The sequence below is a fragment of the Python bivittatus genome, unplaced genomic scaffold, assembly GCF_059951505.1.
Source record: "Python bivittatus isolate LINGU-HERP-01145 unplaced genomic scaffold, Pbiv_v1 ctg000980_np1212, whole genome shotgun sequence".
In the NCBI taxonomy this organism is placed as follows: domain Eukaryota; kingdom Metazoa; phylum Chordata; class Lepidosauria; order Squamata; family Pythonidae; genus Python; species Python bivittatus.
The window spans coordinates 56,752,914-56,779,919 of NW_028277125.1; the positions used below are offsets into that span (position 1 = coordinate 56,752,914).

The 27,006-nt window shown below is 38.9% G+C and overlaps 1 protein-coding gene across 7 annotated transcripts in view; it reads right to left on the reverse strand.

The window, feature by feature from the left end:
* The window catches only part of TIAL1 (TIA1 cytotoxic granule associated RNA binding protein like 1), a 37,034-nt gene extending 11,216 nt beyond the window's left edge, over positions 1-25,818 (reverse strand). Inside the window, exons 1-8 of one of the 7 annotated variants that reach the window (XM_088132670.1) lie at positions 25,564-25,818; positions 17,486-17,544; positions 8,343-8,439; positions 4,994-5,092; positions 4,713-4,767; positions 4,505-4,592; positions 2,602-2,677; positions 1,805-1,913 (exon numbers count right to left, since the gene is read on the reverse strand). In XM_088132670.1, coding sequence (XP_087988796.1) covers positions 1,805-1,913; positions 2,602-2,677; positions 4,505-4,592; positions 4,713-4,767; positions 4,994-5,092; positions 8,343-8,354 — 439 coding nt within the window. In that variant the 5' untranslated portion in view covers positions 8,355-8,439; positions 17,486-17,544; positions 25,564-25,818. Of the gene's footprint in view, positions 1-1,804; positions 1,914-2,601; positions 2,678-4,504; positions 4,593-4,712; positions 4,768-4,993; positions 5,144-8,342; positions 8,440-9,546; positions 9,566-17,485; positions 17,545-25,563 lie in introns of those variants that run through there. The other 6 variants (XM_015888838.3, XM_007432690.4, XM_025169468.2 and 3 more) reach the window with 6 other exon arrangements.
* Positions 25,819-27,006: the final 1,188 nt, after the last annotated feature.

Genomic DNA, 27,006 nt, shown 5'->3' on the forward strand with positions numbered 1-27,006 from the left:
CACTTGTAGTTGGATTCCAGTTGTACAGGTCTATGGAGCTGCTTGAGGATGGTCTTGCCTAGTTATCTGAGAGGAGTTTGAATCTGTTAATCCTGATAAAGCGATCAGGGTCCTTGAAGCTGTAACAGGGCCACCTGTATTTTTAATCCATAACTCTTCTGCTTGGTCATGGCCTCCAGAAAGTGAGGCAGTTGAGTCCAAGTGGTGGTTAATACAACAGTGCTTACACCTGCTTTGAAAGAAGCAGTTGTCTACTCTCTCAAGAAGACATCACTGGAGCCAATGGAACTGGACAATTTTTACCCAGCCTCCATCTTTCTTTTTTTAGGGAAGGTGTCTGAAAAGATGGCCAGTTTGCAGCCTTGGAAGAACTGGATTATTTGGACCCTTTTCAACTGGGGTTCAGATCTGGTTATAGCAATGAGATGGCATTGATCACACTTGTTGATGACCTTTGGCAGTACTAGGATGGGGGCAGTGGATCCATTCTGGTTCTCCTTGATCTCTCAGCAATGTTCCATTGATCACAGTATCTTTCTGAACTGGCTCAGGGTGTTAGTAGGAGGCATGGTATTAAGATTGTTCTCTTTCTCCAGGACTGGTTCCAGTCAGTGTGCACGTGGGGCAGGGAGGGGGAGAGATCAAGCCCAAGACCTCTGCTTTGTGGGGTACCTCAGGGCTCTACCTATTCCTTGCTCCTATCTAACATCTATGTGAAGCTCTGGGTGAAGTCATCCAGCAACATGGGGTGAGGTACCATTAGTATGCTGATGATAGCCAAGATATATCTCTGTCCAAGACTGACCAAGTGATGCCATCAAGATTATTTCCCAATATCTGGAGATTCTGGAGGTTGTGGGGGGTCTGGTTTGGGAAGAATAGGCTTTGGCTCAACGCTGGCAAAACTGAATGGCTGTGGTTTTGAGGCCTCTCAGATCAGGAGACTTTTCATCTTTAACTCTGAATGAGGTTGCATTCCCCACAGTTGGTGTGCAACTTGGAGATCCTCATGTATTCACAGCTCCTACTCAAGGACCAGGTGGCAGTGATGGCTAGGATGATCTTTGCACAAGTTTATTTTGGTGCCAACTGTGTCTGTTTCTCAGTTGGGAGGCCCTGCTCATGGTAACTTCTGGTTGCAATTCAAGATGCTAGTTATCACCTATGGAGGTTAGGGCCAGGTTATTTTTTTTGGATCACTTGTCTTTGTTTCTCCATGGCCCGCCAGAATCAACAAGGTGGGCATCCTTTGGGTCCTTTTCATTAAGTATTGCCATCTTGTGGGTCCCTTTTCTGTTCTGGCACCAGGCTGCGCAGAAGCATCCCCCAAGATATCTAGATGGCCTTTTGTAAAGCAGTGAGCTAAACTAAACACCTGGTTGTTCCTCAGGTGTTTGGGCTGGAGTGTTAGGTGAGCCCCGTTGGTTGGTTAATTTTTGTTTCTTACTGAATGCAAGAAGAAAATATCTATTTGGATCTCTGACACATAATTAATTTGCTTGCTGATTTTAATTTCTTGTTAGCTGCCCAGAGTCACAGTAACGTGATGGGCAAGCATATAAATTGTTCAAACAAACAAACAATCAATGAAACAATATATCCATAGGAGTAAATATTACAAAAACCATCTATGGAACTGTACATACATTTGTAATATCAAAAAGAGATACAAAATATTAAACATTCATATTCAACATTGTTGTTAAAAATTTATATAGACAGAAACAATCTATTAGAAATCACTCTGTGAATATAAATAAAAAAATGGAATTTCATCTTTGCTCAAATTCACAAATTCACTTACTTTCTTGTGTACTTTTAGGGGCAGGTGGCTTTCGTGTTGCCCAGTTAGTTCTGATCTGGCGACCTCCTAACCACTGGCCTCCCATATGTACAATTGCATTTTCTGCATCCTGATAAAAAATATATGGATTAGTCACAACTGTTGAAATTAGAGAATTAAAACATACATTCTGTTTTGTCTTTTGCACTGAAAATATAAAAATTATCAATTTAGGTATGAATGGCTTTTCTGAAAAATTAATGTTAAGGGAATTAATACTTACATTAAATGAAGAAGACAGGACCTGTGGCTTTCAGATGCTGCTGAATTTCAGCTTCCAATAGCTCTCACTATTGGCCATACTGGTTGGGGCTGCTGAGAATTGTGGTTCAGCAACATCTGGAAGGCCACAAATATTCTACTTCATTTGGAGAACTCTGAATGTGTTTAAGACACTTTTAGGTAGAGATTGACAGTATACCACTCTTATATCCCAGTATAGCTCTCCTCACTTGCAGAAGAAGTATCTGCCATGTTGGCTCCAAGCCACTGCAAAAGATACTCAATTTACTAGTAAAATTAAAGACAAGCATATTTTTGTCTCTTGTCTAAAGAATCAACATGGAATTCCTGGGCCACATAATTACAGCTATAAAAAATTCTGCCCTTCACACAACCAATGGGTTATAGAAGAGGGCTATGCACTGATATCCTGGAAATGCATGCCCTGTTTGTATTGCATCCTCCATAAATTTTTATTTTACTAACTTAGGCTCACAAAATATGAAGCAATGATTTACATTTTTTAATGTACTCACCAGTTTATTATAAAATGATACAAAACCATATCCTTTTGATTTTCCTGTTGTCATATCTTTAACTACCCTTGCATCCCTGGGAAGAGAAGCACAGTTATATGAGGAAAATATTACAGATATTCAAAATAAAAACTAAAAGGAACCACACACACTGTATTGTGAGCATAGTTTTCTCTATTATAAACTCAGTAACCCCTATCTATAACCATTCCTAATTCTCCCTAACACTTCTTTACCTGTTAGAAAAAAGCAGTAGGACAAAAATAAAAAATAACATGTAATAAACATGCAACCTATCCATATATCCTGCACTTTCTACAACTAAATCGTTCAAATTTGAAAATTTAAAAGGAACAGAGTTTCCTTTTCTAATTATCTATTGACTAGGGTCTTCTAAGGTTTACTGATCTATAAATTACTGTAACATTTCTAACTAAGTTTACCATGCATTTTCTAAATAAATGCCCTCTGCCTAGTGATATAAAATATGAAATATTAAAAAATTGAAAAAGAGGAAAAAAATAGGAATTAAAAGGCATACATGGCCTGTTAACAGATTTCTTTATTTTTCTTGGTCAATTCTCTACCATCATTTTGGAGTTTGGGCAGCTGTAAATTTTGAAAAATTGACATTTTCAGAAATTTAAGAAAGGAGAATATAACTAACAACAATGCTAAGTTCACCAATATGAAAACAACAAATTTTACACATAAATTTTAGTGAGTAAGTTAAAATGATTGGAAATATAGAACTGCACTGAATATAGAATGTTAAAATGTAAATACTAAGATATGTATATATAAATAATGTATAATAAGAATAAATAGAAATGAGAAAAAAATCTACAACTGAGTTCCAGTGTGCACAGTTCCTTGCAGTTAGCTTCAAGATCCTGTCCATTCTTATGAGCAATTCTGCAAAATAATCAGAATGCTATTACTTTTAATTGTGACTTGGACTTTAGAAAAACTGCAGGTCTCAGGTATAAATCAAGATTGAGAAATAGCAACCTGTATTAAATCTTTTAATATTGGCTTGCAAACAGTACCAGTACTTACCACATTGAGATAAAAAGCAAAGTAAATCAAACAGACAAAATAAGGTTTTGTTGCATTTGAAAATATGAGAAAACATAGAGAAAATATGTTTTATAGCAGAAATATATTCCTGTAAAGTAACACAAGATGTTCAGGTTTTGTTTAGATGTTGTGAAAAAGACAAAGAAAACAATAGGAGAAAGCTTTTCAAGAAACTAGATTAAATAACAAAAGAAACACACATGCTATAACACTTAAGGGAGCACTTGCAAAGTTTAAAATGTTCATTTACAAAGCTATAGATATTTGGAAATTTAGTCCCAAGGTTCTGCTGTCAACAGAGAAAGATATTTTTTGACTGGCATAATTAATGCATCATTAAAATACTTAAAAGCTTATCAAAAGATACGAATTTTAATTTTCAAATTCAAAAATCCTAAATTTAATGCTACATTTCAAAAATGCAATCAATGAAATTTTATAACTGGCTATGTTAACTTACACACAGTCCAACACTACCTATATAATTATCAGCTACCTCCAGCTTCTATCAGACAACCTTCTATGAGCCACAAGAATCAACAAGTTTGCTTTCATTTGCCCACAAACATCCCAGCCCATAAAATACATACTGATTTGCAAGTGTGAAAAGCACACAGTTTTCAACAGAAGTGATGCAGAAACCTTGTTCATACTTGTGTGGAATAATATAATGCAATAAAAGGACAAGTAAATTCTACACCATTCACTTGCCATTATGTAAACAATTCTACACATAATGAATGACACTGACTTAAGAGAAGAACAATCTTGCATTTTGATTCTTTTTGTATTAACGATTTAAGGTAAAAGTACAGGTACTTACGATATTTTACCAAAAGGAGCAAATGCTGACTTAATATCTTCTGTTGTTATTTCTGGACTTAAATCTCCCACAAACACATGAAAGTGATCTGGAAGAAAAAAAAAGTACAATGCATTGCTGTAACTTTCTTATACTGCCAAAATAAAGCAATGAATGCAATTCAACTGAATACTTGGCTTAGATAGTTATTTCAGAACATATTACTTACTTGAAGTATCTTTTTTTTGGCTACTTGGTGTTGTTGCCCAGTTAACTTTTACTTCCTGAAAATAATGAAAAAAATCAGTACTGGCATAATTCTTACATCAACCAAGAGACAGTATAGGCTCAATTCCAACAAAACAAGTGTCTTCTCTTTATAGAAACACTGTTTCAAGGTCCTTTAATTAAAAACAGGGACAAAAATCTTTGCCACGAATCATAAATAACCTATTTACTTAATTTGCTACGTCATTCTTTTTTCTTGCTTTTTTTTTTAATGCAACGTACCTTTCCCAAAATTTTTCTCCCATTCATAGCAGCTAATGCAGCAGCTGCATCCCTGTGTTCATAAAATTCCACAAAGCAATAAGGGTCATTGCTTGTATGCTGCAAAACAGAAAATCCAACAGAAGAGTTGACCCTTCTGCTATCGGGTTGCTGAGAAGAAAATCCAGGAAAATAAATTACTTAAAGCTAGAAAAGAAAATATTACTGTAATTGCTTACAAAATAGCTGTAAGAATTGTTGTCTACTCTGTCAAAAGAATGTCTCAAATTATAACATCCACAAAATTGCATTTGTTGCCCCTTCTAGAGGCCATTGTGTATGAAAGTGCAGGTTCAATTCAGAAGAGTCTTTCTTGCAAATATATTACACTGCTTACTGATAACATGACTAATTAATTACACACTTGGAACAAAGAAGTCTAACTGCAGCACTTAAGTTCCTAACTGGAATTAATTATCAACAAATAAACTGTTGAAGCTGTCAAAACGAATGCTGCAGCCTTCATGAACTGGATACAGAAGACACTTGGGATAAGATTACATCTCCTATGTTAGGTTATATGTATGTATGCTTCAAAAATTGTTCATTCCTTCGTGTAAATGTTACAAACAGAATTATGTAAGTTTTGAAGGAAAAAAGAGCTTGCTGATAATTGGAGCCATTTCCTTTGCATACATGTTCAGCTCCAAGTACTTACCAATTTCAAAGCCCAGATTTGGGAGGATGTGTGTGATCTTTTCAGGTTTTACAAGGCATTAAAGGCAAGAATGTGGGTTAGAAAATTACAGCAAAATGCAAGAAATCATTTAAAATTATTTGCTTTTTAGCTTCATATTTTAATAAATCAGGTTACACATATAGATATATTACATTTCATAAATAAATAATAAAAATACAAAATAAATGCTATCAGTTAGCTACTGGTAACTGCTAAGAAAGAAATAAAAGGCCTAAGTCTTTATTATTTCAAGCATACAAAAATCACTGTTATGCTCTAAATATCCAAACTACAGAGAAAAGTTAATCATAGAGCAATGTTTGCTAATCTGGCAAACAACATAATTCATGTACCCACAAAAGCATTCTGGTCTAAATTTCTAATGAACCAATGACTATAGTTGTTTTATTGATAATAAGTATGAAGCCCTTTGAAACTGCTATTCAAAAAATCAGAATATGAATTTGGAATTAAGATCAGGAATATCCTTCCTTTGATCTACCATGTACACAAGACAAATTGTTATCAGTATTGAGAAAACTGTGGTAAAACTTTTCCAGTTGTTCACTGTTACTATATTTTAACTGGTTTTTTCCCTTATTTACCTTTGATGCACTAAAAGTCAGTAAGAAGGAATGTCCTTGCTTACATTAATATGCTACAGTAAAAGTTTTTTTAAAGTGTACTGAAGAGTGATGACATGGAATTGGAAGTACAACACTAAGAATGAAATTGACAAAAATTGTCTGAATTCTAGGGTGTTGATATAAATAGGAAGTAAAGGATACATCAGCCCCTGCATCAAGAATTTTTAAGCTTTGGGGAGAGTTCAGACATCACATTTAGCTAAAAGTGAACAACTTATGATTTCAGTTGATGTGAGAACCAGCCAATGGATATAAATTAGTAGAATTTGATCAAGCTGATTATTTTCAATTGATTTAAGTTGCAAGTATCAGTATTAGACTGTGTCTGTTGTAATTCAATACATTTATAAATATTCAGTTCATAATATTAAATATTAAATAATTAAATATTATTAGGACAAACAGGCCTTTATGATTTAAAAATAAATTCCAGTGCTTGGAATAGAACCTTTCCTTCCAGCTACTAAAATCAGAAAGGAGGAATATCATACAGCTCCTAGATTTTACAGCCCCAGTTTCTTAGCAGTTCAAAAGAACTTAATTTCAAATGGCCATATATATATTCCCACAAAATCAGCATTCAATAAAGGAAGAAGAAAGGAAAGAAAAAGAGCAGATTGTAAATTTTTACTACTGAAAATGCTAATTTCTACTTCTTTATGCACAATTTTGGAAAACCCAGACACTACCAACAATACAAGAATGGTTGTTAAAACTGATGGAAATGGCAGAAAATGATAAACTGACTTGCTTATTAAAAGAAAACTCAAATAACTATTACCTTAAAGAATGGAAACCATTGATGGACTATTTGCAAAATGCAGGTGGGGTGAAGCTTACATGGAGATTTGAAGATTAGATTATAAATGTGATGGGATATATTTTGACAAAGAATTATTCCTACTTAATGTATTAAAAACTAGCACTTATGATAGTCTTATTATTCCTAAGACCAGAGATAGATTGGAAGTTATCTATTTTTCATATCTTTTTTCTTTTTCTTTATCTCACTTTTTCTTTTCCTTTTCTTTATAATTTGTATTTTCAATTTTCTTTTTCATTTCTAACTTTTAACTTTGTAACTTTAAAATTTCAATAAAATATTATTTAAAAAAAGAAAATGCTAATTTCTATCATTTATGCAGATATTTATGCAGTGGGCTTCAAAATCCAAATTCTATCTTTTCAACAATATCAAAATAAACGGTACTTTTTACTGATATGGAAAATATTTTGATGGAAGATACATCTTGCTAAAAATTACTAAATGAATCCCACAGTCAGATCAATTTCAATAGTCTTTCAAATACACAATATTAGTTCTTTGTTTCTGAAGTTCTGACCTCTCTGAAAGGAAATATTTTGGCTATGCATGAGTCTGCAGAAAGGCAAGGCTAAATCCTAATAAATCATGTTTTATTGTGATGTTCATCTGAAACTATTAACAAGGTATGAATTATTCAAATAAGGATACCTAACAACCATACTTGCAACACAACTGCTTTTGCATCTAATAACTAATATTTATAGTATCTAACTAGAAATTGCTTAGATTCTTTAATTTTTTTCTGTCCCCAAATCAAGAAAATGCTGCAATCAAAGTAATCTCTAAATAATATATACAGCCTGAATTATTTTGTAGAAAGAGTATAGTTATATTTAAACTAAGCATATATTTTACAAGAGACAGAAGCAATCTTTCTGGTGCTAAGAAGAGTCAATAAACATTATTTACTTTAAGGTGTATGACAAGATACCTTTTTCTAGTTGATCAAACATTATCAGTTAAATTAATTAACTGAGGCCATAATCCTAGTCATGCTCACCCAGGAGTTCTCCTACATTAAACTGGCTTATCTCTGAACAGTCAAATGTAAGTGCTGAAATCCCAGTAGAAATTTTTTAAAATAGCAGAATTAGTAACTGCTTTCACGTTAAAAGTTAAGTTATATTTCATATAAATTAGACTGTAAGAACATATTACCTCTGTTATCATTTTACAGCTTTTGCAGGGTCCAATTTGGCTGAATAATTGAAGTATAAGGACTTCGGTCACATCTCTGGAAAGATTTCCTACATAGCTAGATATAAAAAAGAAAAGGTAATATTAATTCCATTAATTTATGTCTTGCCAAGGATATTCTGTAGTTATACAAATTCAGTTTTATAAACATGCCATAATACTTACAAATAAATTTCAAACCCTCTGTTAATCCAAAACATTTTAATTCTGAAGCTCTTCATTATACCTTTACCAAACATTAATTAAATATAATCATTTGCCAGTGAAAAATCACATGCAATTGATTAATCAAAGTATAAAACAAGGATGCACAATGTATGCCACCCATGTCTTGGATAAAGCCCCCAAAGTCCCTATAAAAGTTTCTTTGTGTGTGTGTGTGTGTGCCTTCAAGTCAGTGTTGATCCCTGGTGACTGCATGGACAAGTCCCTGAAGTTTTCTTGGCAAGATTTCAGAAGTGGTTCGCTATTGCCTGCTTCTTAGGACTGAGAGAGTTGGCTGTGTGCCTAAGGAAGGACTAGAACTCATGGTCTCTTGGTTTCTAGCCTGATGCCTTAACCACTACACCAAACTGGCTCTCATATAAAACTTTCTACCATCTGTCAAGTTTTAATGAGACAGAAGGGAGAATTCTGGCCCCATCCACTGTTTGGAAGTACTTCCCAGACACACCATTAACCATGGTCATTCCCCCCAATATTCTATAAACTTCTGTAAAGGAACAATCATTTATTTGCTGCTTTTAGACAGATTAACCCTAGTCAACATATTCTACAACATATTGCTTTTAGATAGATAAATAATTTTTAAGAGTTGAAAAACCAGAAAAAAAGAAATCTCCAAAGAATACAAACCATTGTTTTAAAATTTTTTAAAAAGTAGGCTATTTGGAACAAGCTTTTTAGCAGAGGAAAAATGAATATATATGCAGTTGTGTCATTCTCATTTTGAAAGAATCCTTGCAAACATTAAGTTCAGAACTTTAAAAAACACTTGGAAGAATTTAGAGACAGCAGTTTTCTGGTACTAAAAAAAATCTTCAGAAAATTCCCCAAACTGTACATGAACTTTGCCAATATACATTAATCTCTTGCTACTTATATCTTATCCTGTTAAATATATACAAATACAGAAAAATATGTTAAAGCCAGAATATATTCTTACATGCCACCAGAATTTCTTTATAATGCTTCAAACAGTGGATTGGGAGCTGGGCACACTGAACTTGACAGAATATAATTCTGAACTGTAGCAGCATCATGATCAGGAATTCTAATCAATGTGTATTTCAGGGTTACATAGGAAGAAAAACAAAGGATTTCTGAAAGGTCAGTGCAACGCAGTAAGGAAAACACACTATTGTATACTTTGTGTTTTCATTGATAATAACCCATGATCCTTCAGAACACAGCATGTATCTGGAATGTACAAAGCATATTTTAAAAACCAGTTTAGGAAAATAAAAATGGAAACTCTTAAAAACTACTTTCTACTTTTGAATATATTATCATAAATGAAATTTAATGAATAAGCCAATAATTTTATTTAACATTTTTGGAACTCTAACTAAGCTTAATACAATTTCTGCAGCTAAATTAAGTTTCAGTGTTACAGTAGCTAGAAACTGAACAGCTAAAGACAAATTAGTTTTATTAATCATTTTTAATAACTCTGTATTATTTACAATAATACTTCACTTCTATTCAAAAACACACAAACGATTTGATCTTAAATGTGAGAAATCAGTATTAAAGACTGTAATCCTATGTACGTTTACAGGTGTCACTAAACCCAGTGGGACCTCTGAGTAGAGACAGCTTTATAAATTAATATGACTTTTGTATGTTCTTGAATAGAAGAAATATTCTTATATTACAAATATTCTTATATTCTATTTTGCAATGAAATAGAAATAGGAATATAATGAAATAGAAATAGAAATTTCTTATTTCTTATTTCTTTAAAATAAGGATTTTAAACATTAATTCATATAACCTTATCTTCAGCACTTATCTTCAGTCAACAACAAAATTCACTAGATAATCAAATATTAGTTTCACACATACAGTTTAATCATTTTATTTAAGGATTTGGGATATATTGCCTTAAATTTCCTGGAGAATAATTAACTATATCTAAATAAATTAAAGTCCAACAAGGGCTAGAATTCTTGTGTCTGTTCTGTAAAAAACAGAGATACAGACCCTCTACATCAGAGGTGTCAAACACACAGCCCATGCATGCGGCTTACAACACTCCTGAGTGCCGCCCAAGCCAGATTAAAATGCAACTGGGAAATATTTAACAAAATAAAAATATTATAAACCACAAATAATATTAAATTTTAAAACTAAATAATAATAAATTTAGTCACCAACCACCATAAAACTCTAGGCTCATGACTTGCAAAGAGTCCTGCACAAGTTCAATGCCTCGGCTTAACTGCAGCAATGAAGATTGCTTGGTGCTGCTACGACGCAGACTGAGCAGGAGCACCGCATGCCAAAAGTTCCCTCACGGTCTGCGCTGCAGCAGCACCAAGCAACCTTACTGCTGCAATTAAGCTGAAGCAGCGAGCTGTGCCTTTTCCCCGGGCAGCATACAGGCAGCCTTGCACTGGTAGGCTGACCTGCTCCAGGCCCAGAGCCTCCAGTGCATGAAGGAGTGCCTTTCTCCAAAACAGGCTGAATTAATTTCTCTCCTCCCTTTAAAAAAGACTGAATTTCTCTCCTTCCTCTAAACCAGGTTTAAATTCATTCTCCCTCCAAAACAGGTTTAAATTCCCTCCTCCCTTCAAGAAAGATTTAAATTATATTCAAACAGATTGAATTCATTTCCCTCCTCTCTTCAAAAAAGATTTAGATTGTATCTATTGAGTTTCAGGCTGCGCAAGGTCCATGATTATTGTTAACTTCATAAAAAATTTAATTTTAAAATTAATAATAATTAAAGCTTAAGTAAGTTCAGAATGCATCCAGAGAAGAAAGAACAGAGAAAAAATGAAAGAGAGGGGGCAATCTAAATACTTTTTGTATAATGCTTTTCTTTTTTTCTAAATTTTTCTTTTATTACAATATCAAATTCCAAAAGAGAAAGAAAGAAGGAAGGAAATTTAAATGCTTACAAAATATTCATTGCAGTTATTAGTGACTAGTGAGTTTATATTATAATCTGTAAGCATGTATGCGTGGAGCCAATCTGGTGTAGTGGTTGAAGTAGCAGACAAGTATCAGGAGATAGTGAGTGCTAGTCGTGCCTTTAGCACGAAGCCAGCTGGGTGACCTTGGGGCAGTCACTTCTCTCACTCCTAGGAAGAAAGAACTGCCAAGTCACTTCTGAAAAATATTGCCAAGAAAAGTTCAGGGGGCAGCTGCCAGAAGTCGAAAATGATGAAGGCGCAACTTACAAGTGTGTATGTGACATACTATTATAATTTCTAGTTTTATAGTTTAACTAAGAAATACATAAATATTTTAAGATGTTTATTACACATATTTGCAACGTACTCATATTCTCATATTGTGGTGCACAAATTTGTACTTGATTTGAAAAAAGCTGCATAGAACAATTATTTTCCGCACATGGGATGTCAGAAAGAGAGAATATTGCACAGAGGTAATAAGTGGGAATAGAAGATAAGGTGATTTGTGCAATAATTTGGCAGTAGACCAGGAGTTCAGAGTGGGGTGGTTGGGAAATATACCATGCATATACAAATACACACACACACACACTGTTGGACCCAAAATGGGGGTCTTGCCCAGACACGACTGCCAATAACTTTGCCAGACATGAGAAACCTTTAGAAGTTTCCTTTATTGTTGCGTAGCAGTAAAGGGGCTACCTCTGTCAAAAGAGGCACACCAAACACAACAGAAATTGGGTTTTTATGCATTAAGTTCAAGAAAACAGAGTCAAAAGGAAGGATAATGATTGGTTAGGAGCCTCTTTATGACCTTGTGTGTCATACCGGTGTAAACTTAGGTTATTATGATGAATGACTGTCGGGTGACATCTTGTTATCATAAAGAGACAATATGCCCATAAGGGACAGTATACAACACTAGGAAGTCTGGTATCATAAAGAGATAACATCCAGGGAAGGGTCACTTTATGTATCTCTACCATCAGGAAGGGGCACCAAAAGGAAGGAGACATTACAGGCTAATTTCTCTGTGCCTTGGGAAATTTCAGATACGGGTTACTACATCCTTACCCTAAAGAAGGCTCACTAAGGCTAATTGGGAAAGACCCATTCTTGTTTTCCCACAGGAATCGCATGTACAGTATTGCTCCATTTCATGCCCCTCATTTCCCCTGTTTGATCCTTGCAAGACTTCCAGTCTGAAACAGGACCACCACTAACTCCTACATATTTATCACTTCCAGCTTTCAGCATCACCATTTTGTTGCTAGGAATCCTGCTGGGGCACAGCCTACAAACAAGTGGTAGGCACTGAAGTAAGTAACACTCTCCTTCGAGGGGGAGGGCTATGCCCCCAAATCACTAGCTAGCGCTGTCCCAAATATAGTTGGGCTATTCTTGAATCCCTGGGGCAACACAGCCCAGTACATCTGGGTCTTTTGCGCCACTTGAGGATCTTCCCACTAGAAAGCAAACAATTTCTGGCTTCCCTCTGCTAATGGGATGCATATGAAGGAATCCTTTAAATCCAAAACTGAAAACCATGCCCCAGAGGCTGGTATGGTTATCAATCGTGGGCTTTAACTCTTTTCTTGCCTCCATCGAAATAGGATATTGCTTCACACGTGGGGTTTGGGCTCCAGGTCTTAAAGTTACCTCCACCAGCACTACATGCTTCGCCCTCCGAAGTGTATCATCTGCCCACACCCATGGTTTGACTGCTGCCTCCACCGTCTCTAGCAGAGACCTTTCACTTTTCACCTCTTGGCATACCTCTATCTTCCATACCTCACGTTTAGACATGGACAGCCACATTTTCTGCCCACTGAATGAAATTGTGGCTTGTAGCTTAGACAAAAGATCCTTTCCTAGTAACAGGATAGGACACTCAGGTACATACAGAAACTGGTGTGTTACTTTCCTCTTGCCAATATGACATTCCACGGCTTGCAACAAGGGAGTGGCCATAGTAGTACCTGACGCCCCCATTACCGAGAACTTTTCTGAGTTTTTTTCAATATTGAAAGAAGAATTTAATACTAACTGGGTTGCCCCCGGTATCCACTAGAGCTGTGCACCTTTTGTCTCCTATTTGGAAATTTACATAGGGCTCAGGGACGAACGGCAGATGGAAGTGCTGACACCCTTGACTCCCCTATTTTTCCTCGGAGAACATCACTGTCTCCAGCCTCCGCTGGGGGCATTCCCATCGGAAATGACCTAGTTTTCCACATTGGAAGCACTGTCTCTCCTTGCTGTGCCTCATGCCACGCCTTCTACCTCTATCTAAGCCTCCTCGCCCTCCTCTTCCGCGGGACCCTCTACTTCCCCCCTTTCTAGGCTGCTCATGCATGGCTGCTGCCAGAAACAGTGCATTCCTTCTTGCTCTCTGGGTCTCCTTCTGTCTGTCTTTTGTAGTTTGCTACTAATGTCTGGGGCTGATTGCCTGATAAAAATCCTATTCACCATCCTCCTGTTCCCCTCCTCTTCGGAGTTAAGATCAGTGTATCTTTCAAAAGCCTGATAAATTCTCTCTAGGAAGTCATTTGGGGTTTCCCTGTCCTCCTGCTTCACTTCATAAATTTTTGATAAATTATTTACTTTTGGGACTTCTTGTCTCAGTGCCTCCACTATAATCTGCTGGTAAGTCTGCAGCCGCTGCAGGTGTGCATGATCCTGTGGATTCCAGTTTGGATGGTTCACAGGAAACAAGGCTTCCACCTCCGGAGCAGCTGCAGCTGCAGCTCCTGCCTGTTGGTTACCTAAGGCTACAGCTGCCTTCCCTTTGGCTATTTTAGTTCCCATGGCTATGACTAACCTCCTTTTCTCACTTGTCAAAAACACATTCAACATTGTCTGCAGGTCCCCCCAGGTCGGGTTATGGGTTCGGATTATGGATAACACCAATTCAACCATTTTACTAGGGTTTTTGCAATAAGGAGGCATATTATTTTTCCAATTATACAAATCAGCAGTAGAAAAGGGAGTGTAAACTAATACCATCTCGGTTCTCCCCTGCCCGGCAGGTACTGGGGTCTGCCTTAATGGGAATGACCAATGCTGAGGGTTTACTGACTCCCCGCACTTCACTGAATTTCTTCACTTTGACATTCAGACCACTGGGTAGAAATCACATCGCATCAACACCCGCCGCGGGCCTTCATGATGCTTTGTTTTAATTAAACAGTCAGATTCCCCTGGTCTGCACCAGTTCTAAGTCAGCTGCTAGCTGTCGGCCAAGGCAGGACAACAGGCCGCCACCGTCCCCGTGAGGGGGTGGGATGGCCGCCGCAGCTGGGGCAATCCATGGGAAGGGCCCGGCTCACCACTCGAATCACCACCGCGCCCCCCCTCGCTGTGGTCAGCTGGGGACTTGAATCTAGATCTCCCCAATTCAAGTCAATTACTACTCTACAACAACCCATTTTGTTATGCTTCACAGATTAAAAGGATTGTTGTGGAATGTTGAATGATAAATCTATTACACTTTCACACTTATAGTCTGCTTCATCAGATTCTGTGGACCCATGTCCATGAAGCTTACGCTGCACTAAATTGCTGAGGCTTTAATTGTCACAAAACTTTTTTTTGCTATAACAGTTAACTGTGGCTATCCTTCTGACAATAGTTCAATTCAGATTGTCATTTGGTTCAATTGTACTAAGATCATAAGTTTTACTCAAGACCCCTTAAGTAAACATCTGGATGCAAGTATAATTTTTAATGCTCATGATCTCAACAGTCAACACTGCCCTTTCTCCGAAATATACATGCACTGTATTTTCTTCTTACATTTAAGCATTCCTAACATTCTTCAGCTTTTCCACCACATAGAAGTGTGCAAAAAATTTCAAATTCAAAACGTTTTGACTGGCACACTTCTGACAGGATCAGAATGGCATCAGAACATTTCCTGAGAGATTAGTACAGTTCGTTTCAAGCTCAAATGCTTTTGAATTTGGAAAGTTTTATAAATGACTAGTGCCTGATCATCTTCACCTAGAGACTAAAAACTAGTGCTAGATAAAATATTTTCAATCTAATCACAGCAAGTAGCAACAGTTAGTAACAGTCTCAGAAAAAGAGTTAATAACACTCTCAGATCTCAGACAAAGTCAAGGAAAGGCTCCTATTTGGATAGGAAACCACTATGAAATCTCAGGCCTGCAGGCTAAACTGGGAAGTAAAAATAAACATTTGGGAAAAAGACAATAGTAAACTATTTCCATATATTGCTAAGAAACTACATGTTCATGTAGCCACTAGAAGTCAAGCTCAATGCAAAGGATACCTTATCTAGTTAGTCTTTATCTCTGAATTTTTAAAATGCCTGCTGCTGTTCTACTATTTCAGAATATTTGAGAATATTAGGCAAACAAGATGTGCTTTATTAAGTTTCATTGATTTTCTTTAACATTTTAAAGAAATCATATCTTAATCCTCTGCTAAAATGTTTAAATACTCATTACTTTTAAAGTTATTTTAGGAGACATAGATTAAAAAATTATTTGAAAACATCTGAAATAATTGGAGAACTTCATTATTGTTATACTTTTATTACATTCTTATGATTAGTTGATCAATTTTCATGATTAATCTCATACTTAGCCTGAGTCTAACAAGATGGCACTATTTGAGAATGGTCAGAATGTTTTCTATAAACTTAGAATTCAGTGAACTGTCCAAGCGTGAAGAAGCCAAACTGCAATTTCAAGACTCACTGATGCACATTTGGTGAAATCTGGCAAGGAAATTTAGATGAAGAAAGGTTTGCAAAACCTTGTTATTTTAGGCTTTATTTTATCTAGACTGAAAATTAGAGTGCAGGAAAAAGCACAAACAGATATAGTATATAAAGCTGTTTCTTGAACTAAGACATGTTTTCTTAAAATTGAAGAAACTCAAGAACAGGAAAAAAATTCACCAGACTGTAGTAAAAAGAGCTTTTAGAATTTATAAACATGATATAAACAACAACAATCAAAAGATCTCCCTGAGATAAAGAAATCAGTTTTCAGGAAGTCTTTGAGGTTAATACAAATGCATTTAAAAGACTGAAAAATAGTATTTTCTATTTTTGATACAGCTTGACTATACAGGTAGTCCTCGCTTATCAACCACTCGTTCAGCACCGTTTGAAGTTGCGATGGCACTGAACAATTGGTACTTACAAATGGTCCTTGAAGTTTTGGCGTTTTAGTGCCCCTGCAGTCATGTGATCACAATTCAGGCACCTGGCTCGCACTTATGATAGTTGCAGCGTCCTGTGGTCATGCGATTGCCATTTGCAACCTTCCCTGATGGCCCCCCACAAGCAAAGTCAATGGGGAAACCGGCAAGGAAGGTCACAAGTTGCTCTGGTAATTCCCCCTGACCTTCCTGCACTTGCATACCACTGTGCCATCCATCCCCCAGCCTTCCTGCGCTCGCACTGCGCCATCCATCCCTCAGTCTTCCTGCACTCACAGGATTTGATGGAGGGATGAGAAATGTAGCATTAAGTTTGAAAATAGAGATAATACAAAACAAGATGACTGAAACCCTCATAAAGCTTGATGTAAAAACATTCCAGAAACATCCTTTTCATGTTTTAATTGCTATGTGACCTGAACTACAGTTAGACCAGCTTTTCTTTACTTATTTCCTGTCTTTAAATTTTCTTGCTCACTACTGTACTACTCTCTTTGTCTGTGCCTTGCATAACATTACTTTGAAAAGGAATAGCTTGATGGATATACATGTATAAGATTTGGAGAAATATCTGCATTTTCTTCTGTCTGAACGTCCTGTGAATACTATGGATCACATGAGATGGAGTATTTAAGGGGAGAGCTTCGCTTCCTCAGGAAATACATTAGAGGAAGGGTTCCTCATAGGGATATTAGGGACACAGTCACAATAATGCATCAACTCCTACTTCAAACCAAGTTTGTAATACATTGCCTTTATTAAGATTACCTTAAATATAATGAAGCATGCAAGCTTTCAACTTATAATCTCTCTGCGGCTGCAATGTTCTAGAAAAAAAAAATAATGGAGAAAATAGGCTGACCATTGGTGCAACTAATTGGTGCAATTAATATCAAAGGCTCAAACATAGCAAGTGTTGTAAGCTAGATGATATTGGTTCAAATCTAGACTACAAATTCCCTGCCAGAAAGTACTACACTGGCTGCTTGATGAATACCAAGCACAATTTAAGCTGACATTATAAAGCCCCAAATGGCTGAGGACTCAAATACTTAAAAGACTGCCTTCCCCAATATTGTTCAACTACGGGTGTGAAAATTCTGTTTTGAGCTTGGAATACTCCCAAAGTGCTTGAAAGTCCATGATAGCATAGGCAATACTAGTACTTTTTTTTTGGAAAGAGGAGAAAATGGGAGACAGATATCCAGAACTAATCTGAATGAACTCCTGAAGCTGAGTCACACATTTAGAATAAAAGAGAAAATACTAAATTCAATTCTCAACTTACTCTGAAAGAAATCAAATTATAATTTGCTGAATGGCAAAGATTATTTTGCAGCTGTAGTCTATAAAAGCAATCAAAGAATATCTTACACAATAAAAGTAGTCTTTTACTTCCAAAGACATAAATCAGGACAGAAGTGATCAATATTAGGCAAATTGAAAATCCTACAATATAGACCTTAGCAATGTGTAGGAGTATGTAAGAAACACTTGCTTTGAATCACTGAAGCAGCCACATCTTTTTCCAGGCTCATGCAGTTCCTCTGTATACTGCTCCCTGGCTATGTCTGCCAATGTGTACATGCATAGCCATGTGGCTGTCATAAGGATTTGAAATAGGTGGTTCGTATGCATTCCTACAATTGAACAGCTCTAGTGAACATTTACCCAGCCTTAGCAGGTTACTTTAATTTTTGCTACCAACTAGTGGGCATCCATATTTAAGCCTAAATTTGGCCTAGCCTTCTTGAAATCTGGAGCAGCCATTTGCCAGAGGGGTATAAGTATATTAACTGAAAGGAACATGAGGAGGATGGCTGTGCTTTTGATCTCCCACATAACACATAGCCTTTCAATTAATTAACTCATCCAGGACAGGACATCCTGGCAAAAAAATATTAAATTAACTCCAATCAATCTGCTAAAGAGCTGTTTTTTTAAAAAATTAAAATAAACTTCCTCTTCTAAATTTCTATTGCTATACCAAAAACCAACTTTGTCATTGACTTATTTTCATTCCAGTATAAAAAGCTTTATCATTTTTTCTCCCTGGGGGTTCACTTTGGGAAGCACAAAATATTCCTCCCTGTCCAGCTGCCAGCATTTACGTCCTATAAATACATTTATACTACATTGCAGTACATTACATTTAATAGTACATAGAACAAAAGATTACTCATGAGTCACACACTCTTCTCAGCAAAACAACTCTTCTTTTTATGTTTGAAGTGCTAAAGAAAAACTGCAGCAAACAGGTCAAAAAACAACAAATTCGAAAATGCCCTTGCAACAAAATGTACCATAGACTGCACCAAGAGCATGAACTGAAGTATGTTCACACATCTAAGGTTAGCAAACTAATCTGCATAAATTATTTTTGCATACTAAAATGTACTCTGAAGTCTCCATAGACAAAAGTGCATGAGATAACACAATGCAGTACAATGAGTATGAATGATAACACTAATGCAAAAACTCCACTGGCCAACTTAGCAGATATTCTTTGCTTTTCAAATGCCCTCACAGTCAAAAATATAAAAGAACCAAAACAATGAACGCAAGCCATCAACATAGAATTTCTGGGTAAAAAACACTGATGACTCATTGAGTTTACCTGGGTATGTGCACTTTCTACATGTTCTTGTTGACTATGGAACTTTCAGAGTGACTTTGAAGATGAAAACATTCATTACATATATTAAAAACATCCTGAATCACAATGCCATCAGGAGTCAAGTGGGTATACACTGCATTGGATACATACCCCTAAACAGCAGATCAATCAAACCAGCATGTACTACTAAGTCCTTGCATTTGTTCAGTGACCATTTGAAGTTACGGTGGCGCTGAACGAAGGGACTTAGGATCAGTCCCTGAAGTTATGGCCATTGCAGTGGCCCCATGGTCACGTGATCAAAATTTGGACACTTGGCAGCCCGCCTGAAATTATGACCCCAGAGGCGCTTCAGCTCCCCCCACCCACCTATCTCCCCCCCAACTATGCCCTTTTGGCCCTCTGCACTCCGCAACCCCTGCCGCCCTAACTGGCCTTCGCTGTCTTCTTGCTCCCACTGCTGCCCAAGCATGCCTGGCCTGGCTCTTCGCAAGGCAGCTGCTGGCCGCACAAGGCTTTCTTCCCAAGGCCGCGCACAGGGGTTCCCTCAAGAGACCTTGGGAAAATGGCCTCACGTGGCCAGGAGCTGCCTTGTGAAGGGCCAGGGAGGGTATGCCTTGTAAGCAGTGGGAGCAACAAAATGGCAAAGGTCAGCTGGGGCAGCAGAGGGCAGGGCAGCAGGAGCCTTGGAGTGCAGGGTGGCAAGGGCGACTACGGCTGGGAGTGGCCTAGGATGGCTGAGGCTTCCTGGGACGGCTGCGGCTTTGTGCCATGCTGCTGGGCATAGGGCTTATCGAGGCAGCTGAGGTTTTACACCATGCTGCTGGGGCAGCTGAGGCTTCTCGGGGTGGCTGCGGCTTCACACTGTGCTGCAGCTCAGGGGCTTCTTGCAGCTCCAGAGTCATGCTGTTCTGGGGCTGCTTGTCACCCCACAAGGCAGGGTGCAGGGTGGCTCAAGGGCAGAAATGGGGGAGAATAGGCAGTTGGGAGAAGTTGAAGGGAAGGTAGTCCCTTACCTTGGAAGAACCAAGCCTGGAATGGCTTGGATTGGGGTAGGTCCCCGGCTAATGACCAGTGGAATTTGGTTAACAAGGGCAATGGGGAGTGCTGAGATTTCCTTTTTTTTTTTAAAGTAAATTTTATTAAAAATTTTAAGAAGAACATAAAAACTGTCACGGTGGGCTCAGATTCGGAGTCAGAGGAGGAGACCGATAATCAGTCAGCTCCAGAACTGCCCACAGACAATGAGCCATCAGCTTCAGAGGCACCAGACGAACTACCATCTGAGCAGGCAGAGGAGGCGGGGCTAGCCAGCAATCAGCAGACAGCTGCTGCCACTCTCCAAAGATGGAGAAGAATTATCGCACCCTCCCAATGCAAGGAGCTCGGTGGGCTGCAAAGAGAGTAAAGGCGCTTTGCAAGATTACTCATGAGGAAGGAGTCTTGCCCTGCCAAATGAGCTACACCAAGGCTGCTTCTATTAAAATGGAGCAGCAGTTCAACTTCTCTGTTGATGATAACCATCTGTTAACTCCTGCTCTGTGCACCTTGATTCTGAACCTGAGGACCTCAAAACCTCGACAGTAGATTCAGACTGGCTGACAAAACTTCTACCTAGTTTTGACCTTCAGACTTCGCCTGACTACTCTCTCTCTCTGCCCAATTACCATCATAACTTGAGGACTACCTGTAGTACTTTTTCTACTCATATCACTTGTGTGTGAACTTAAGCAAAGCAGTGCAAGCACATGTGTAAGCACACATGTCACCTTTAGCATTCCATCTGTTTTTGTTTGTTTAAATTTATTTATTAAGGTCACACATATTAAGCCACAAACACAAAATCCAGCTTCCCTACAAAAAAGATAGTAGCTTACCATTCAGGTAATGGTATTATGAATATAGTCTTTTTCTTCTACATGGTCTGCTGGTTAGAGCATCACCTCCATGCCATATGTGTATGCGTGACGAGTCTATAAGAACTTGCAGCCAGTATACCATTTGACCGAACTGGGTCAGGCACTGGATCCAGGAACATCATGACTGGTCATGCATGAAGTAAGTGGGTCAAGACAGTGACGTTGAGGATGGGTGGGGAGCCACTGGAGGAGCCACTGGAGGAATGATGGATGAATCCAAGTGAACTCAGAGAGTGCAGGGACTAAATAAGCCAATGTGGAGCCTCTTCCAATAAGAGTCTCAGTAATACTCAGGAATTAATAGGGACAACCAGGTGAGCCTCGTAGATCTTTGAGCTGGGGACTCAAAGAACTCTATGCCTTGCTCCAACATATGAATATAACTGAGCAAGTACTAACCCAAGTTAGCTGATAACTTATAGACAGATAAGCAACTGGCCATGTCTAGGCAGTAGGTGGGTTTCTGCCAGAGATATGGAGACTGAAGTAAAAGGACATCTGGCATCCGGGGAAGGAGAGGATTATTTTAAGGAAAGTAAGTTGCTGCACCAACTCAGTGTCAAAGTATCAGTGATGGGGTGTTACCACATAATATTCTCTGGAGTATTAAAATTCTTTTTAACTCAAAAGGGGTCTGTTTTGAAAGGCAAAGGAATGAGGGAATGCCTTTCTGTTTCTAACTGAAACCACCATCACCCCACTACAGGTAGTCCTCGCTTAACCACAATTGGGACTGGAATTTAGGTCGCTAAGTGATGAGGTTGTTAAGCAAATTATCATGTGACTGCTTGGCTTAGCGACCACAATCCTGGCAGTCTCGGTTGCCATTGTTAAGGCCCTGGTCATTAGGGTAGGCAACTTCCTGCTGGCTTCCCACAATCAAATCAGGAGGAAGCTGACAGGAAGTTGCAAGCCCCAGGAGCTGCCGGGTGGGGGAGGGAGTGAGGGTGTGTGTGGAGGTATGTGGGAGGGTTGATGAGGGTGTGCGAAGACCTCAGAATGCTTGGATTTTCAGTCCCAGATTTGAGAGGCTTCTGAAGCCTCTCCACTCTGTGGCTGAAAATCCTGCTTGAATTTCAGCTTGGAGCTTTTTCATCCAGCCCCCAGAGACGAGAGGAAGTCCTCTTGGCAGGTGGCAGTGGCTTGCGCCAAGTGCCCCATGATCATGTGATTGCCATTTTCAATCTTCCCTGACAGCTTCCCCAGAAAGTCAATGGGAAAGCTGACAGGGAAGGCTGCAAGCCATTGCCACCTGCCGAGAGGGCTCCCTCTCATCTCTGGGGGCTGGCTGAAAAAGCTCTGTGCCAAAATCCTGCTTGGCACAGAGCTTTTTCAGCCAGCCCCAGGGACGAGAGGGAACACTACGAAGGAACAAAAAAGGCTGCTTTTGGCTCTTTTTCCCTTCTTTACAGCATGAAGCTAGCCTCATAGTGCCCAGCAGCTAGACCAGGCACGCCTTGTCAGCAGCGGGAGCAAGAAGATGGCAGTGAAGGTCAGCTGGGGTGATGGAGAGCAGGGCAGCAAGGGGCCAAAAGGGCAGAGATGGGGGGAGATATGTGGGTGGGGGGAATTGACGCACCCTTGCAGTTTTAAGTGCGGGTGGACTGCCGAGCCCTCAAATTTTGATCACGTGACTGCAGGGGTGCTGCAACAGTCATAATTTTGGGCACAGGTCGTAAATCCATTTTTTCATCACCATCGTAATTTCGAAAGGTCGCTGAATGAATAGCCATTAAGGGAGGACTAACTGTACAGCGAATCAAATTTGAAACTAAACTGGAATAGATTTTGGAGGTTGTCTCAGATACAGGCAGACAACCAGTTACTTATCAGCAGTCACCATCAGCAGAAGCACCAATCATCAACTGAATAGTCCAGGTCCCTTGTAATTTGCTTTCAAGATTCCAGTCAGTCTTTCCCCATTGGTAGCTAGATCCAAAATGGCTCTCTCACTGTGACATGACCTCCTTAACTGCCTGATGTTTTGCTCCAAATCCCTCCCCCATATCCTTCCCCTTCCAGCAATAGGAATGTGACTAGACTTCCTTCTATACTGGCCCCTGCACAAGAATTCAACTGAAAATATCTCAATTGTAGGAAACAAGGCAACATCCACAGCAGCTAAAACAGAATGGAACCCCCAAAACACTTTTTCTATCTGGAACAGCTGCCTTTTGGATCATACCAGAACAAAACATCTGAAACTGGTATTTGAGTTCATGCACGGACCACCTGAAATTGACTGTTCCATGGACACAGTCCATGCACAGAACATTTTTTTATCCTTCTATCAGCTATTATGTTTTCTTAGAATATTTAAAACACACGTACACACACTAAGTAGAAATGCAGTGAATTCATTTATATATAAGAACCTTTAAATTCAACTTTCTCCACTTTTTTTTCTTTTACTAAAAATGAGGAGTTCAACACTACTGCTTGAATGAAATTGATTACTTGGTTTGTGGTAATCGTAACAGTATTCTGTGTATTATTAAACATAACTGTAATCTGTTTAGAAATAGCAATACTTATTCTGTAGGAAGAATGGAGAGGAGATTAGATAGACAGACAGACAATGTAGTTTATTCATTTTCAACAACACATAATTAGCAACACAGACAAAATTCTATCAGTTTTGTTAATAATAAATACTACCAAGTTGAGTTCTCCTATCTCATCAGATAAGAAACTGTGTATGTCACATAAAATGGAGAACAGTTCTGACTTTAACAGCTAAATTATATTTCCTTAAATATAGAACTTACATACTGTTACATGTTTCTCCACAAGCTTAACCTAATGTTGTTCTGCATCTGACTTTGCATGTCTGGAGGCTCTCCATTGCTCCATCTAACCATGTAACCCAGAACAAACATGGCTTAAAAATCAACTACATATTTCCCCCTTTTTCCTAGTCCCTACCATCTAATTCAATAAAATTCAAAAGCTTTCATTATTTTGTCTTCAGTTGGCCTAAAAAATATGGCCTGTGGACTTTGAATTTTTTTGTGATGAACCATGGCTACTATCACTTTTTTACTTTTCTTACTTTCTGGAATGCTTTTTACATAGTAATGTTATTGCTGAGTATATCCTCCTTCAACTAAGAACCTCCAATTTTCACTTGCAAAGTGGTTTATTTTGCAACCTACTTCTAAGTTATTCTCCTTTTACTTGCTGTATTGTTCAAACTTTCTGAATTCAAAATCTTGCCATTTCTTAGCCAATACAGCATCATCAAAAGTTATCTCACCAACATTACTTGAGGGGTGGCCTTGTCCCAAGAACATCAGCCTGCCCCACACACTCTCACAGGGAGGGCACACTCCAGGTTTCTTCTTTTAAGTTATCGTCTTATGGGACCTAGGAACCATGTGTTTTCTGTGGTTGCCCCTGCTCTCTGGAATGATTCCCCTCCCCGATATAGGATAGGCCCCCAAATCTCCTTGCCTTTAGGAAAGTTCTTAAGACCTGGCTCTTCCCCAGGCATTAGGGGTTGGTTGAGTAGGAGCTCCCTCTGAAGTTTGTTTTGGTCTGTGCTTGGTTGCCATATTTTACATTTTATACTTTATATTTATGTATTGGCTCCTTGTTGTTAGATGATGATGATGATGATGGTGGTGGTGGTGGTGGTGGTTTGTTTATGTTGTGTGCTGTCTAGGGTCACACTGAGTTGGGCAGCCTTATAAATCATTAATTACATACATACATACCCACAGATACATCAATTCTCCTCTGGCCTTTCCCCTGCTTTATTCGTTGTGAGTCAATATTACTTTCCAAAAGTTTTCTACTGCCCGAGGGAACGCCAAAATAGCATATGGCAAGCCCTGCCAACTGGCAAAAGGCAATGGCCCTCATGATAACGATCCCACAGAAAAGGCTTACTAGGTTCCATGCATGCCAACATTATTTAATACAGCTCCGGTGCGACACTAAGCTACTGACGTATACATTTTTTTAAGACAACAAACTTTCCACAAACCTCCACCAAAGAATACCCCCCGAGTCTACTCTGGGTTTATACCCCGCACAATTTATCACCCAACCCCACGACATTTTGTGGGAGATAGAAACCTCCAACTCCTGTGTAACCTGGGTTTCTTTCCTGTAAATTAAGGCGAGGTATATTTCGCCTCGTCTTCGTTTTCTTTTCATGCCGCGATTCCCCTCTATCCCCCCGTCCCGCTTTCTTGACTCTTCTCCCTCCAAACGCTCCTTCACAGAGAATCCACCCTGCAGATCCCCAGCTGTCATCGCTTCTTGACCCACCTTCCCAGCGGCCACCCCATCCCAGTCCCACTCACAGGGTCTTGGGCTGCCCGTCGTCTTCCATCACGCTACAGGAAAGCCGCTCCCAGACAGAGCCAGGATGCTGCACCGAAGGGGAAAAAATACAGGGAGGCTCCGAGACACGACTAAAAAAAGGGAGCCGCCTGAGGCCTCTCGTTTTTGTTAGGCCTCGGCAACCCCCAAGCTAGGATTCAATAGAAAGCTACAGGGGGAAGGGGGAGGGTGAATCAAAGGGTCCACAAAATGGCCGCGGCCGCCAACCACTCAGGAAATCATGCAATGCGCAAGCGCACCGCAACACAGCTCTTCTCCCACCTTCCTCGGCGTGACCATAGAAAGAGAACGTTATCCTCGATTCTCAACCTTGGCGAGTTTAAGATGTGTGGACTTCAACTCCCAGAACTCCCCAGCCGGCATGCTGGCGGGGGAATTCTGGGAGTTGAAGTCCACACATCTTAAAGTTGCCAAGGTTGAGGGACATTTCTTTGGAGAAACGCAAGTGCTCTTCTTCCTGGTTAACGCCAGGAGTGGGGAAAGAGGGCCTTAGTTTCGTATGGACATGGCGGGGGGCGGGGGGAGCTGGCTGTGTTGCCGAGGCATGCAGATGGAAGGAAGACAGTGGGATAATGGGGAGTGGAACTTCGAGTGTCTCATATAAATTCGTTCACCTAGAATAAGTTGTGCTGGATTCCGAAGCGCGAGCTGCTTTCTCTTGCCGCAGTGCCTATTTTCGATGACTGGATTTAGAAGTCGTCTGAATGCAGTGGAATTGGCGCTCAGCCAGAGTCACGCGAAGGCGCGGAATGCGCGACCAAACTTTTTCCACGCTAATAGTTCTTATACCTATTTTCCAACTGTGTCTCATGAAGAGTTTATTATGAGCTTTCTTAAACTCGTGTGGTCATTGTTCACGAAATAGTTTCCCTTGAAGTGTGTATCCAGGGTATTTGTTTACTAACACTCTTCAGGTGAGTAATACCAGTAGTAATAACAATAGATATCAGTTCTGTAAATGTTTACCCTAACCCAAAGTATTTCTCATCCTCCGATCCTTATCTGTAATAAGGAACATCAATTATAGACTAGCTGCAGACTAGGACAGTTTTGCCTGCCGAGATTATTGATCAAAAAGTTCAGAAGAAAGCATCAAATGTTAAGAAGGAAGAACAAAAAATCAGTGAATATAGGCTGAGGGAACTGGAGATGCTTAGTTGTTTAAGGAGGAAGGCAATATGATAGTATACTTCAAATACCTGAATGACTCACATAAAAGTTAAATGATTAGTTGGACATTGACTTTCACAGTGAAGCTATTTTTTTTCGAGAAATGGATGCTGTTTTTTGCTGGAGATCTTCAAGTAGAGGTTAATACCTGAAGCTTTTGTTGTATGTTCTGCATTGAGCAGGGACTTAATTAGATGAAAATTAATACTTGAAAATACTGTGTCTGATTTGTG